This window comes from Wyeomyia smithii, chromosome 2, assembly GCF_029784165.1.
Source record: "Wyeomyia smithii strain HCP4-BCI-WySm-NY-G18 chromosome 2, ASM2978416v1, whole genome shotgun sequence".
NCBI classification, from domain to species: domain Eukaryota; kingdom Metazoa; phylum Arthropoda; class Insecta; order Diptera; family Culicidae; genus Wyeomyia; species Wyeomyia smithii.
This window is the reverse complement of record NC_073695.1, coordinates 244,923,174-244,937,683: the sequence shown is the minus strand read 5'-3', so window position 1 is coordinate 244,937,683 and position 14,510 is coordinate 244,923,174. Positions and strand designations below refer to the sequence as shown.

At 40.9% G+C, this 14,510-nt stretch overlaps 1 protein-coding gene and 1 pseudogene across 1 annotated transcript; one reads left to right on the top strand and one right to left on the bottom strand.

The window, feature by feature from the left end:
• Positions 1-3,593: 3,593 nt before the first annotated feature.
• On the bottom strand, positions 3,594-5,346 carry LOC129720523 (uncharacterized; annotated as a pseudogene).
• A 527-nt stretch (positions 5,347-5,873) lies between these two features.
• LOC129721595 (rab-like protein 6) lies at positions 5,874-8,586 on the top strand. Its single transcript, XM_055674348.1, has 5 exons — positions 5,874-6,345; positions 6,424-7,070; positions 7,134-7,648; positions 7,706-8,141; positions 8,207-8,586. Exons 1-5 carry the CDS (start codon positions 6,189-6,191, stop codon positions 8,387-8,389), a joined length of 1,938 nt encoding a protein of 645 aa, XP_055530323.1. The 5' UTR covers positions 5,874-6,188; the 3' UTR covers positions 8,390-8,586.
• The last annotated feature ends 5,924 nt before the right edge of the window (positions 8,587-14,510 follow it).

Here is a 14,510-nt window from a genome sequence, read left to right as displayed (position 1 = left end):
AAACTTGTTATATAGAACGTACAAAGCAGCGCAAAAAATATAACGACTATACTGCTCAACACGCTAGCAGAGAATGAGCTACTCTCAACACGAAATGTCCTTTTATAGCGTCACTCAGTGTGGGGAACTTGGATGATTGGGGGAAGAACCAATCACGTGGAAGCATCTCTGCTTTCTTTCTTCGTCGCTTACGTTGGGTGACGAATGCGATGCCAATTGGCTGGCATTGCTAGCCAATGACTGAATGCGTGAAATTATTTCGCCTATGTTTTTGAAGTCTGCGTTAGGGAAATATACCAATCGTATGAAAAATGTATGTGGATATTCGACCTTCAAACTTTCTCGCAATTTTCACGGAGTAATAAGAAAATGGTAACTAAAGTTATCAAGTTATACAAATCTTGTATGTTTTAGCTTTCCAACGGTATATTAACTATTGAAATTGGAACAGTTGTTTGAGCACTATTAGCATCTAAAATCTTCCATTCCGCCAACCAAAAACGTTACATGTTCAATCCAGTTTTTCCAGAAGGTACCTTAGTATAGTGAAGAAAAACGTAGTCCCACGTCAAAAAAAAAAAATTTCAACTGCATATTAGGCTTTTCACTCAGTTGAATAGCAATACTCAAAATGTATGGTCTCGAAGAAAACCGCGAAAAAGTGTGCATTTTGTGCTTCAAAACGGCCAAACAACTTGAACGCGTTGATCAAAGTCTGAAGCAGGTTAAACAAAGACTTTTCAACAAATTATACTAAAATTATATCATCTATTTTTAAGTGTTTTGTGGCAGTTGCTACAATATGGGGTACAGGTTTTCTAAAGGTAATTTCATGATAATTAACTGTCTTGAATTTTGTTCATTTATAAATTCTCGTTAGGTTTGTCCTTCAAACATATGACGGACACCAAAATTTCACATCCCGAAATTTCATGAGCCAGAGTTCTGCAAGCGATCACATGAAGGCCTTACGAAATATTCAGAGCAAACGACTGAAGCTCTTCACAAGGAAATTTATGAAATGCAAGAAAACTATTTGAACTACAAACCTAAAATATGTGCTGCTGTTTCAGCATACGACATTAGTCACATTCTAAAGTTCATTTTTTTGCTGTATCAATATATTTCAGCTTCTATCATTTTATGTTTGAGCTATTATTATTACAGTTAAACCTGTTTTTGTGCGAGAGAGAGAAACCGCACAAAAAATCATTTGAAACTTCACAATAAAACAATGTTTCTGCAACATTATGAAAAAATCACTTTTTTATGCGGTGAACAGGGACCACATAAAAAATCTCATTTAAAAACGAACTCGAAACTTGATGATTCTGATTCTGAATATATATATAAGAACATGTTTTAAAACATCTAATTGATTACCGTAACTTTCTTAAACATAATATTTTTTCCAACCGCTATACTTCGTAGGCTAAAAATACAGGGATTTTCCTACGTAAAACTTGCTCGAATAGCAAATTGCTGACGCAATGCTTATGTAATGCGTTGAAATTCATTTCAAGGATCGAAAAAAATCGTATCGGATGTGGTCCTCTTTTATATACCGCACAAAAAAAATAGGCACAAAAACAGTCGCACAAATGAAAAAAACGCATACGAAAAGTCGCACAAAATAAATTTCGCACAAAAACAGGTTTAACTGCAAAGGTTTTTAAATGTAATGAAGGATAAAACTGATCTAGTTGGGTAAATAATGTTTTTAATTACAAGCTACATATCTGAAAAGGACTTACTATTCACCACATTATAAATAACTATTTTTAAATGTAATAATACAAATACTTGCTTACTTTGATGATGAAAAGTCTTCAAATCGTTTTATCACCATGGCAATTGCTACGCACACTAAATAACATTTATGCGCATCGGAAGACTTGGTTTTCAATATTGAGCCGTAAAAGATGAAGAATAAACAATATTAAATGAAGTGTTTTTGATCTCATTTTAAGCTGGATTAACGTAGAAAGAATGTTTTTACACGAAAATTTCAGTAATTTTAAGCGGAAAAAAATGTTGTATCCTGATTTTGGATACCTGGTTCCCAGATTTTTTTAAAAATCAGAATGTGTAATTTTGTTAAATATAAAATGAAAAATCGAGGAAAAAACAAATTTTCACCGATGAAATATTTTCGGGTATTCATATTTTGAAACTAGAGGGCTGAAACTATGACCCTACGGAGAAACATTTTAGGTAGATTGACTTTGTATATTGTGCGTTTAAATAAAAATTATCAACAGGGCGCTGTTAAACTGGCAACTCAGTTGACTTTCGACGTCAAAATCATGACAAAACTTATATTCTCGCAGCACTGCGAAGCAACTGTCAAGTGAAATCAACAAGAAGTATTTAATCTGAGTTGAACATCGTTGCTATTTTAAAAGGTAATTTTGAACATAATATGGAGGGATCCGTTACGTGAGTTGTATAAAGTCTTTTAATTCGTGTACAAATGTACAAATGATAAATTTATTCCCAGGAATTTCGACGAAACCAGCGAATATGCATACGAGTATGTGGAGTACGAAGCCAATGAGGCCACTGGCACACTCGATAGGGAAGGTGAAGCTGGTTCAGTTTCTTTAAAAGCCAATTGCGTCCAAAAGAATGGACAATGCTAACTGTTTATGGAGATACGGTTACTGATATCGTAGATTTTTTTATGGGATGTTGCAAAGGTAAAAATTGAACGGCAGGTGATATTTGATAACGATATCCCCAAATGATCAGAAAATGCAACTCCCACAGTGAATGATGCGAATGACTTCGTCTCACTGCAAGACACTACTAAAAAGAAATGCTATTCAATAGATTCTCTCACAGCTAGAACTTTGAAAGGTTGGACAGATAAGCAGGTGCGAGTATATGTGTACGTTTGGTCGATGAATGTGGAAACTAGCAGTCAACACCAAGCCATATTGCGCAAGTTACTTTCTCCACAAAATACAGATAAAGCTGGGGCACATTCAATAAGAGACGATTCAGCTCTAGCGGATGAACTCCGCGATAATCCTACTCATCTGGAAGGCCATTACAGCTCATGGCTTTTATGGGCAAATTTTATTCTGCAACTCCACCATTACAATTATCGAAATATTTTCGTTGGGTTGCAACGTCTGAGCCAAACAGATTGAAGGCCGTACATAAAGGATTAATTGTCGCTCAACACAATAATAGTGGATGGCTGAGAGAGATTGGAAATGTAAAACAGGTTGTAATTAATGCTAAAATGTTATTAGAGCCCTATTGAAAATAGAAGAACTGGAACAACGAGGATTTGCTGGAAACGATCTTTTAACCTCCATGGAGTCCGCAGTTCGACCGGAAGATACCGATTTGAGCAATAATTTCATGAACAGCGTGATTGATTGTGAGGATGTGGATCACCAAGATTGAAATCTTCAGCTATTCCATAGTTCAAAAATCACATCGAAGACCGTTAGCGTTACTAAGCAATATAATGTTCTTTTTTCGTTTTTATTTTAATCAATCAAATGCTTTATAAAATAAAAAACTAACTAGCGTTCGCCATTAGGCGTACAAAAAGCTGAATAAATTTGAATATAGAAAAATTATCTAATTATTTCATGACGCAATCCATTCTCTGGCAGAAATGTACCACCCGGAAGGTAACCACAGTGCTCAAAAATTTTTGTCGCTGGGAATATTCTGTAACGGGTAACTACATCGCAAATATCAGGGAGGATCGGAGAACCTTCAAGATGCTCTTTTCTCAATAGTCGCTTTATAAGTCCAAATAAAATCTCGATTGGATTAAAAAATGGACAATACGGTGGTAAAAATATCGGAATTATGCCAATCGATCGAAGGTAGCGTATCATATTTGCATCACAATGGATCCTTGCACCGTCCATAATCCAGATAGAGTGTAAACCCGGATATTCATGTACCTCTTTATTCATCAGGGCAAACTTTCGGCAACAATCAAAAAACTTTAATCTGTTAAAAGTTCCATCGGTCCAGAAACTGTCAATCATTCCACCAACGCCGAGAAAACACAGGAACGATACAGTCCCCCCACGATTATGGATCACTTAAGAAGATGTATGAATTTAGAAGTTGAGAGGGGGTTGTAATTGGTGAAAATCACATTTGAATCGGAGTGATCCATATTTATAGAAAAATTTCTTATCTTGGTCATTTCTCATCTTGGAACACTTAGAAAATAACTAGTTTTGACAGAAAAATCGTTATAAACCATCAACATTTTGATGAATCGTGAAGAACTTACCTTGATCTTTGTGTATGAGTTATTTTTTAGCGAGAGAATTAGCGATAATATCACATATGAACCTTATGAATGATGAGCGTGCTACTTACGCTGATTGAGAAAAACGACAAATATTTTGATAGATTCTGGAAGACAATATTCCACGTTTATGAAAAACACATCAATCCAGGAATAAAAACGATGTTTTCTGTGTTCAAAGCTAGCAAATATGGCATATTTTACTGCAAAAATGTTACATGCCTTCGAACCGTTAGTTTAACTGAGTTAAATAACATGAAACACAAAAGTGATCCGTAGTTGTGGGAGTTCCATAATTGTGGGGGGAGTGTACTCGTGGTTTTCTGCAGAATTCACCGCGAAAAATTACTTTTTTCCCTGCCACACCATATCCCTTTTTGCGCAGCATATCGCGATTGTCGTAGCTTACTTCGTCCAAGAAAACGAGATTACTGAGATCCCAAGGAATGGATAATAACTCTCGAATTTCCACGTCATGCCTGCTTCATGAAGAATGATACATATTGATGATGCACTGATGGAAACGAAAAACTTTTGGTAGAATCGATGTTTCGCTTCATCCAAAAACAGTATGGGTTCCCGATTGGAGAGTTCAACAATCCAGTGTCTTTTTTCAATACTGAATTTTTTGTAAACCTGTAATCTCTGCTTTCGTTTGTATACTCCGTCATGTTCATATTTAATTATCCAATTACCTATGAAATATAAAAAAATAAAAAGGTTTCCATTCAGTAGCGTAACGTGACAGCGACACCCGGGCGAAAAATTAGGGTGTCATCCCCCTCCCCCCATTCCGGCACCAGGTTACAGGTGAAGCATCTTGTAACTGTTCATTGTTTTAGTGAAAAATATATACCACGTCTTGACTTAGCATCAGGTAGTCGTCTGATGACATAATCAAAATCAGTCTTACCTATAGTTGATATAGATTTTCCGTATATTTGTGCAAGTTCCGTTCTGGATATTCCCAGGAAGTAATAGCCGTATAACGCATGATAAACGGTGTTGGGCAAAGCATGTTGATGAAAAATTGTCTGCGTAATCATGTTAGACATGTTTATATGTGAAACAGCTGTAGTGTAACCCGATATTTAATTATTTTTTCGCAATTTTCGGAGATTTTTTTTGTTCACACAAAATTTCCGGAGACTTAAATTATATGAAATTTTAACCAATGTGTTTAGCTCAAAACAATCATATTGTTTTGATTTCGACTGTCAATCTTATGTTTGACGTTAGAGTCGGAAGAAAGTTCGGAAGTCGAAAGTCAGACTTCCGAACTCCAATTTAGTGCTGGCGACACAATAATAACCTTCTTTAAACATAGCGTGCACCAGTTAACCAATTTTGAGTAGATTTGCCGCCATGATCAATTCAATTCTACTCATTTTTTGACGTCTTCGAACAACTGAAAAAAAAATGAATAAAATTCAACTCAGCCGCTGAGTAGCCCAGAGTGAGCGTGTAATGTCTTCACATATATCCGAATGTCTTCCATTTGTCATCACAAAGATGTCTTCCTCGCAGGGTAAATGTCTTCCAATCTGGCATCGCTGGTTTCACATCGTGAAGCTGTCAAACTATCGCTGCACTCGCTTTGCTTTGTATGCAAATGCATTCTATCAAGTACATACAATGTTGCATTTAGTCGTCATCATCATGTTCGAGTGAAATCGGAAAAGTGCACCCGTCCTGATTCTGCGGCACAACTCTTTCCGCTATCGACGTTCTATTCGCATCGGCCTAGAGGATTGTGTGTGTTTGTTATCCACTGCGTTATCAGCAGCCAGTTTAGAGCAAATAAGCCTGGCAATAAGTCGAATGGCACTTGCTTAACGGTGAAAAATTTCCGCTGTACGCAAATTGAGGTCATCCCACACACATCAACAGCTGGAACATGTTTTCCGTGTTTAAGAAGCTGGCCGCCAAGGGTGACGGGTCGGGTGGTACTGCCGGCGGCACTGGGGGTGGTTCCGGTACGCTGCCGGAATCCGTTGGCCAGCAGATGTCGGATTCGCTGCGAAAAAAGTTCTCCCGTGGAGTGCAGTATAATAGTAAGCTGGTGTTGGTTTGAGCTCGAGTTACAGCTAGTTCTGAGTGGGTGTCTTTTTTTTCTTGTTTCATGTTTGCAGTGAAAGTTATCATCAAGGGCGACCGGAACGTAGGAAAGTCGTGTCTGCTGGAGCGTTTGCAGGGCAAAGCCTTTCTCGAGCAGTACAATCCGACCGAGCAGATTCAGGTTGCTTCAATACAATGGTCCTTCAAGGCAACCGATGACATTGTGAAGGTTGAGGTGTGGGACGTCGTGGATCGGGGAAAAGCCAAGCAGAAGTCGGCAGCTCTCAAGTTGAACACCGACCCTCAGGTGGAAGATGTTCCGGTACTGGATGCGGAGTTTTTAGACGTCTACAAGGGTACCCATTGTGTGGTCATGATGATGGACATTACCAAGGCTTGGACGTTCGATTACGTTGGTCGAGAGCTGCCAAAAGTGCCAGGAGACATTCCGGTGTTGCTGCTGGGAAATCATTGCGACATGGGCCACCATCGGGTGATTAGTAAAGATCAAATACAGGGTTTCATTGAGGAAGCCAGCCAGAAGCGGACGGCGGAAATCGTCTATGGGGACAGCTCGATGAGGAATGGATTTGGACTGAGATTGTTGCATAAGTTTTTTGGCATTCCATTTCTGTATCTACAGCGGAACGCTCTAGAGGCATCTCTGAAGAAAAATGAACAGGATGCTGATATTTGTAGGCTAGAGATTAGTGAATTTTTGGTAGGAAAAATATTTCACATCGATTGCACAATATACTAAAAAATCTCATATTCTTTTTTGCAGAAATCCACTGAGTCTGACTATGGAAATTTTTTGGAGAATCTCATCAACCGAAAGAAGGCAAAAGAATCTACACCCCATCCACAGGCGTCTTCTGTCCCTTCTACACCGGTAGAAGCATTCCCCCGGCCAACGAAAAGTATCATACTGGGTGGTGGACACCCGATTATCGTTCCAGACCGAAACAGTCACCTTGCAGTGGCTTCGACTACGGTCGTTAACACTGCCAAAGTGACGACCGTTGCGTCTACTGCCAGCGCATCGCCTGCGCGGTCTTCCCCGGCCGGTGTGGATGCGCTTAGGATTCCCAGAAGTGCCACCCTAGGATCGATTCCGGCTGATAGTGCCAACAACGCAAGTGGGTTTGTGGCAGCTGGCGGTGGGTTTGCGTCGGGTAAGATTTGCAATGTGGATGAATTCTGCCCGGATGGGGGAGTTCTGGATAAATCTTTTCTGGATGATACTACGGATGTGAATACGACTGGTGGATTGCTGGAACCTGCCATGGATTCCGATAGGTAAGCGTTTAAGGTCGCAATTATCTGAAGAAAATAATATGTTGACCATTTTTCTAGTGACGAAGACGGTCACCACAATCCACTGGTTTCTCGATTTGACGATGATTTCGGTGCGGGCGACGAAAAAGATCAGCTGCAGCTTGGACAACTGCGAACATCTCTGGCATTGGCTACCGAGGCGGCAAGTAAAACTAAACGAACGATTCCCTTGTTGCGGCACAGCCAGACACCGTCGCCTAATCCGCCCGTGGTCGATCGGGCTTTTTCCCTGTCCAGCATGGAATTGGAAATCGATCGAGTGTGCGACACGGGGCCGACCGTCAACCCTGGCGAAGAAGAAACGGGATCTTTATCGAACAGCGAAAGTTGGTCACTAGACACAAAGGAGCGCCGTTCTCCGGAGGGTGGTGAAGATGTCGATTCGAACATTTCTGCTACCTGCCTAAAGACCAGTAATAACAACAACAATGTCAGTAGTAGTAGTACCCGGAAGGTTTGTTTCTTTTTTTTGTGTTATGTTGAGGAGTCTTTCTCTAATAGTGATGAGTTCGATTTCAGAGCAAAGATAAGGAGCGTAGCGGCAGCAGTAGCAAGCACAAGAAGTCGAAGAAGTCCAGCCGGGAGAAGGACGACTCGCGCGAGGAACGGCGAAAAAGTAAACGTCGTAGCCACGTGGACGATTTTGTGCAGGAGATGAAATCCAGTGCCGAGTACTGCGAGGATGCCTACGAAGCGATCTAAACCCCGATGAGACTTTTCGAATTTTTAACTCGGCAAACATTTTCCTTAAACCCCTTCCTCTAGTAGCTTTGTAATCGATGGCGCTTATTCGTACAGTTTGTATATGGAGAATAGTGTTAATCTACTAATCTTATCAGTGTTTCTGAATTAAAAAAAAAAAATTAAATTTTATCAGATGTTATTCCAGCAGTTGTTAACTTGTCTTCATACAAAATCTCACTGAAAGAAGAAAGAAAGCTACGAAATTCCCACGGTTCATTCTCTGCTTGTGACCCTTCTACTGTTGCTCTATATTTAATTTTGTTATTCTGTCCTATTCTGGAACTCACAAGGCGTTATTGCGCTTCGACCATATCCAGCACGAACAGTGTGCCTTTTGAGGGATTTCACACCAATTCACGTCGATGGCAGCATTTGCTCAGATTTCCGCAAAATTTTGTGAGCTTGGCGACACCGGTAATTCAAGTAACAGTGCTTAAGTTTACTTCAAATTGAAATCTCAGACTGTTTGAATCCACATGATTTTTTTTCCATATTCTTTTCAAATGTTCTGAAATAAGTTTCAAGTGAGTTAGGTATAGGGATACCATCCATCCTGATTTAGTAAGCATGTCCTGATTTTGAGATCCTGTTGAGGTGTCCTGATTCATTTTTCATACAGGGGCGGACGAAGGGTGATTTGAGTTGCAGGTGAAAATTGATTTGGCACCCTGTAGCCGTAGCATTTATTAGTAACTTCGAAATCAACATAACTGATGGCGCCAAGATGTAGGCTAGCTATTTCGGTACACTTGTCGCAATCCCATCGCATAATTTCTCTCTAAGTGTCAGCCGCTCACAATTCCGTTCAGACTCACTTAGCGTGATAGTCTCTAAAGAAACCTCGAAGAAAGTTGGAAGGGGACAGATAGAGCCAATTTAAGATTACAAAATAAAACAGCCAAAAGAATCGTAGATTTCCGAAGTAACCCGAAGAAGTTGGCGGGACATTACGTATTTCTTGTAAGTCGTACGGAATCACCTTCCCTTATCTGAGGACTTACATTGCTCGTTCATTTCGTCCTAGACCGCCAAGCATTTCGGAAGTGTCGCGCATGTGTCTGTTGTCCGCGTTTTTCCATTAAGTTTCTAATAGTAAGTCATATAATGTGAACGTAGTAGAGTTGTATTAAATTTTTTATTTTAAAATTAGATAGAGTCGAATAATACCGTCTCTACCCGCAACCACGTACTTCGTCTTGGTAGAGTTAATGGTCAAGCCTATTCTCGCCGTCTCCCTCTTCAGAGGTAAAAAAGCCTCCCCAATTGCCCTGCGATCGATCCCTATGATATCTATATCGTTCGCAAAGCCAAGGAGCATGTGCGAACGTGTGATGACAGTGCTGTTCCTCTGCACACCTGATCTCCTAATCTCATCTTCGAGTGCATTGTTGAACAGTAAATTCGACAGCGCATTATCCTGCTTCAATCCATCTAGGGTCACAAACGAAGTGGACACTTCGTCTGCAATTCGAACACTTGATTTCGAGCCATCCAGCGTTGCACGTATCAGCCTAATCAGTTTCGCCGGCAAACCATGTTCGAGCATTATCTGCCACAACTCATTTCTTTTTTACCGAATCGTACGCTGCCTTGAAATCAATTAACCCACCCAACCACCACCTATCTGCAAGTTGTACTCCCGGAATTTATCCAGGATCATCCGCAGGGTAAACATCTGATCCGTCGGTGATTGGCTCTCACGAAAACCAGCCTGGTATTCGCCGACGAAGAACTCCTTAAGCGGTCTCAGTCTGTTGAACAGGATACGTGACAGTATTTTGTACGCTGAGTTCAGAAGAGTGATCACTCTGTAGTTGGCGCACTCTAGTCTGGGCTTTTTCTTATAGACTGGGCATATGAGGCCATCCAACCAACTGGTAGGTAATTCCTGCTCCTGCCATATCTTTAAAAGAACACGGTGGATTAACTGATGCACATTTCCGTGTTTGAGAAGTTCGAACGAGATCTCGTCCTTCCCAGCAGCGTTACTGTTCTTCAGCTAGCTCAGGGCCTTCTTAACCTCATCCAGTCCGTCATCTACGTTTATCCTGCTTCTCGATACGTCTTCATTATTACTGTTCAACAATTCTTCAAAGTGCTCCTTGTGGATTCATTTCTCTTTCGCCCTTGCTACCCTGTACCGTTCTCTGGTTAGTAGGGTACCAGACACTAGCTTTCGGCTTCCGGCAGCATTTTTCTCATCCGTCACTCGCTGGCACTCCTCATTAAACCAGCCATTTCGTTGGCGTCGCTGAGCAGTACCTATCACCTCTTGAGCTGTTGTAGCAACAGTTCCATGGAAAGACTCCCTTAAACTGTTGCTGTTGCCAGTTACATCGATTTCTGCTATCCTCTCATCTAACTTCCGGCGGTACTCTGCGGATACCCCTTCTGCTGATAAGCGTTGCATATTGAAACTCATCGTTCTGTTGTTTCTTGCACTCGTGACGCTGGATAATCGCGCCCGAATTTTTGCAGCTACAAGATAATGATCTGAGTCGATGTTTGGCCCTCTGAAGGACCACACATCCATAACGTCCGAGAAATGTCGACCGTCGACCAGCACGTGGTCTATCTGGGAGCAAGTGTCACTACTCGTGTGTTGCCAGGTGTGTTTGTCATTGGTAACGAAATGAAGGCTTTCTGTTCCAATAACAGGACGGAAGAAGTTTTCCCTCCCGATCTGTGTGTTTGCGTCTCCGATGACAATCTTTACATATTGTTTTGGGCACTCTCCGTAGGCCTTATCCAGGCTCTCATAGAACACGTCCTTCATGACATCAGGTTTATTATTCTTTGACGCATAGATGCTGATCAGCCTGTAGTTGAAGAATTTGCCCCTCATTCCACAGACTCGGTCGCTCTCCGGTTTCCACCGGATAACTCGCTTCATCTGCTTCCCGATCACTATGAAACTCCACGTGCTGCTCTGTCACCGCCGCTGTACTGCCGTTCTACGCATATTTGTCCCATGTTCCGAATCATGCATACGAGAAAAACGATGTTAAAGTTTTACGTTGCTTTTAGGCATTGCGCCAATATGACAAATGCAGTCATGGATTTTTAAGCAGTTTTACCTTGCAATAGATTTTTTTCAATAAATCTAGTTGAATGTTTTGCGGTTTAACACTCTTTTCTTTAAAAATACCCACTGGGACAATAATGCCGAGAAATTTGCCTTCCAATAGGTAATTTCTACGCATGTCAGTCCCACCACGCGCTTTCGATGTTTTCCAATACCAGGGATGTTATCTGCTTAGTGATGGGAAATATCACCCAAAACAGACATCGATAACAATCGATAATTCCGGGGCTTTTATTGATATTATCGATAAGTATCGATAATTTGACAGCTAACGTTTGCGGTAAAAAAAATTTTTTTTTCAGATGGTGAGAAAAAAAGTATTTCAGATGGTGATGAAAAAAAAACTATGACAGATAATTGAGTTGGATAAATTTCTCATGGAAGGAAGGAACATTCGCCATGGCGGATGAAAACATGCGTGTAGCCATGTTTTTAAGCTCTTTATTCGTTTTTTTTATTAATTCTTCCTCCGTTTTCGCGATAAAATTGTTGGAGTAGATCTTGCGCTTCAAGTTTGCCCAGAAATTCTCGATGGGAAGCAGGTGAGGGACATTGGGAGGATTCGCCGACTTCGGTACCACATCGATATTCAGCCCAGACCGATGTCATGGCTACTGTTTCCTGAAGCTGCCGCCGATGATGATGACGCCAGTGTTGAAAATATGATCATAAGCTCCGTTCATTGTGCCGCATGTGTTACTGTACAGATTTTTTTCGTGCTTCTAACTATATTGAATTTAGGGCTATCCAGAACGTGTTGAAACATGTTTGAACATGACCATTTGTGTCCTGCACAAAATCCATAGAACGTTCAAAACAAAACAGTCGTTCTTCGCTTTTTGCATTCCTACACACCACTTGCAGCAACAGTTGATCTCGCATGGACGGAGCTTATTCGGCTGTTTCGCAAGCGCTGACAGCCTTTTGACGGATAATCGAGCCAGAGAGCCAGAGAAAAACGGCTTCAAGCAAAATGTATGGGGATGACGTTCGTGACAGGGATGTGATTCAGCCACGCCATCTCCTCCAACGATCGCTTCGAGTAGTTGGCCGACGTCAAATCTGGCCAGAACACCGTGTCTTCGCGCTTATGGTATTTCTTGATGAACGACGCAACTCCTGTCAGTCACTTCGTATTATAAATTTCCCCGTTCACGGCCAGCCCGGAGCGAAAGAAGAGCAACTTTGACATCCCTTTCTGGCTGATTGTCAGCCACAGCCGCACCTTCTTGGGGAACTTGGTCTGTGAAATAAACTTTACCTCGGTGCTCACTTCCTTCGTGGGGAGGTAAAATACAAAGAGCCCTGCTAGTCATTGCCATCCAGGGTAAGATAGGTCTAGTCGTCCAATACCACTGCCACGTCGCGATTCGCCGGGAAAATCGACTTTACCATCTTATTCAACCGCTGTCGCTGCGTCATTGCCTGCAGCTCCGAGACCAGTGGACGGGACTGCCGCTTCCTGCATGTATGTCCATGTTCTCCTGATACTTTTTCACTGTTTTAGAGCATGCACGAACTTCTCGGCCAAGTGCACGCAGCCACTTTTCCCTCGGTCTTCCTCTTCAGCATCCTTTGAAGCTTCTTGTCGCTTAGGGTCGTTGGCCGTTCGGAACCGGGCTTTCTTTCGATGCTCTGATCGTGGTCCAATAGAGTCAAGATGTTGTAGATGCCAGAACCGGCATACCCGGCGTCCACAAAGTGCCGCACGATGTCCGTTTTTGACGCGGCGGGGTACCGTTCTTTGAACGCGCACACTTCTGAAAGGAGTAGCTTCACTTTTTTCGCCCTCACAGTTAGAGTTTGACTGATAGAGCTGTCAACTTTTTTTTGCCAACTCATGGGTTATCTTTCTTGTAAAAGTATTCTACTTCAACCTTGCGGTCGTGGCTTTGCATACAACCTTCTTGTGATTTTTCACGAGGCATCCCCCGCGCAAGAAGACCTAACTGTATTTGAACCTTTTTCTTATGAATCAATATATCTTAGTAAAAATTATCTGAACTTTCCTTAAAAAAATATAAAAAAATGAGTTTAAGATCCTACTCTGAGAAAAATTTAATTTTATAAACAAGAAATGATTTTAGAAATTATCGGTGATCTCTGATTTTTTCAAATGAAGTATTTTAGATAGACAATTTAGCTGCCTAAAACGTTCTATGCGTTGCAAAAATGTACACTTTGACACACACTCTTGAAATCCGAAACATTTTAGGTGTAGGTTGGTCACACCAAGTACCCAAGTAATACTGATATAATACTGTTTTTCAGTGAAATGAAACCGGTTATCAAAATTGATTCATTTTTCGTAAAGTTCTGACCATTTAAAATTCGAGAGAATTTAATTTATCTCAATTATTTTGTCTACCCCCTGTATAAATCCGGATACTTTTTTGGCGCAACAATTTCGTTGATTTGGATTTTTCTTTGGAACTAAAAATTGTTTGTTGGGTAACAGATACTTTAAACTTAAACAGTTCCAAGCCAAACTAAACAATTACCAGAGAATTACCAATAGACTGCCGCTATGAATGTCTATCATATTATGAGAGTTGGCAAGCCAAAGAAAATGCATTTTATTACAATTTCGTATCATTGCTTTTTATGAGATGGTGCAAAAAGTTTGGATATTTTTTTTAAGTTCTCCAGTACTAAGCTGTCGAATTCATCTGTTCTTAGGAAACTAAACACTATAAATACCTTTTTAGTTACCATTATTTCTCAGAAACTCAGTGACACCCAGGGCGAACCTCTACACCACCCCCAACAATGCTAAATCTTGTCGAATAGCAGCAACCAACAAATACCTAGCGGCAAAAGTAACTCCTGGGGTAGGGTAGGTGAGGTCTTCTTCTTTTGGGTCTCCTCCAGTAACCAGCCGCACTGACTTGTGCTCACCCTTATAATATCGATAATTATCGTTAACGTCAAAAAATTAACGAATATCGGTGTCCAGCATTTATCGATATTATCGATAAGTATCGATAAGTTTCC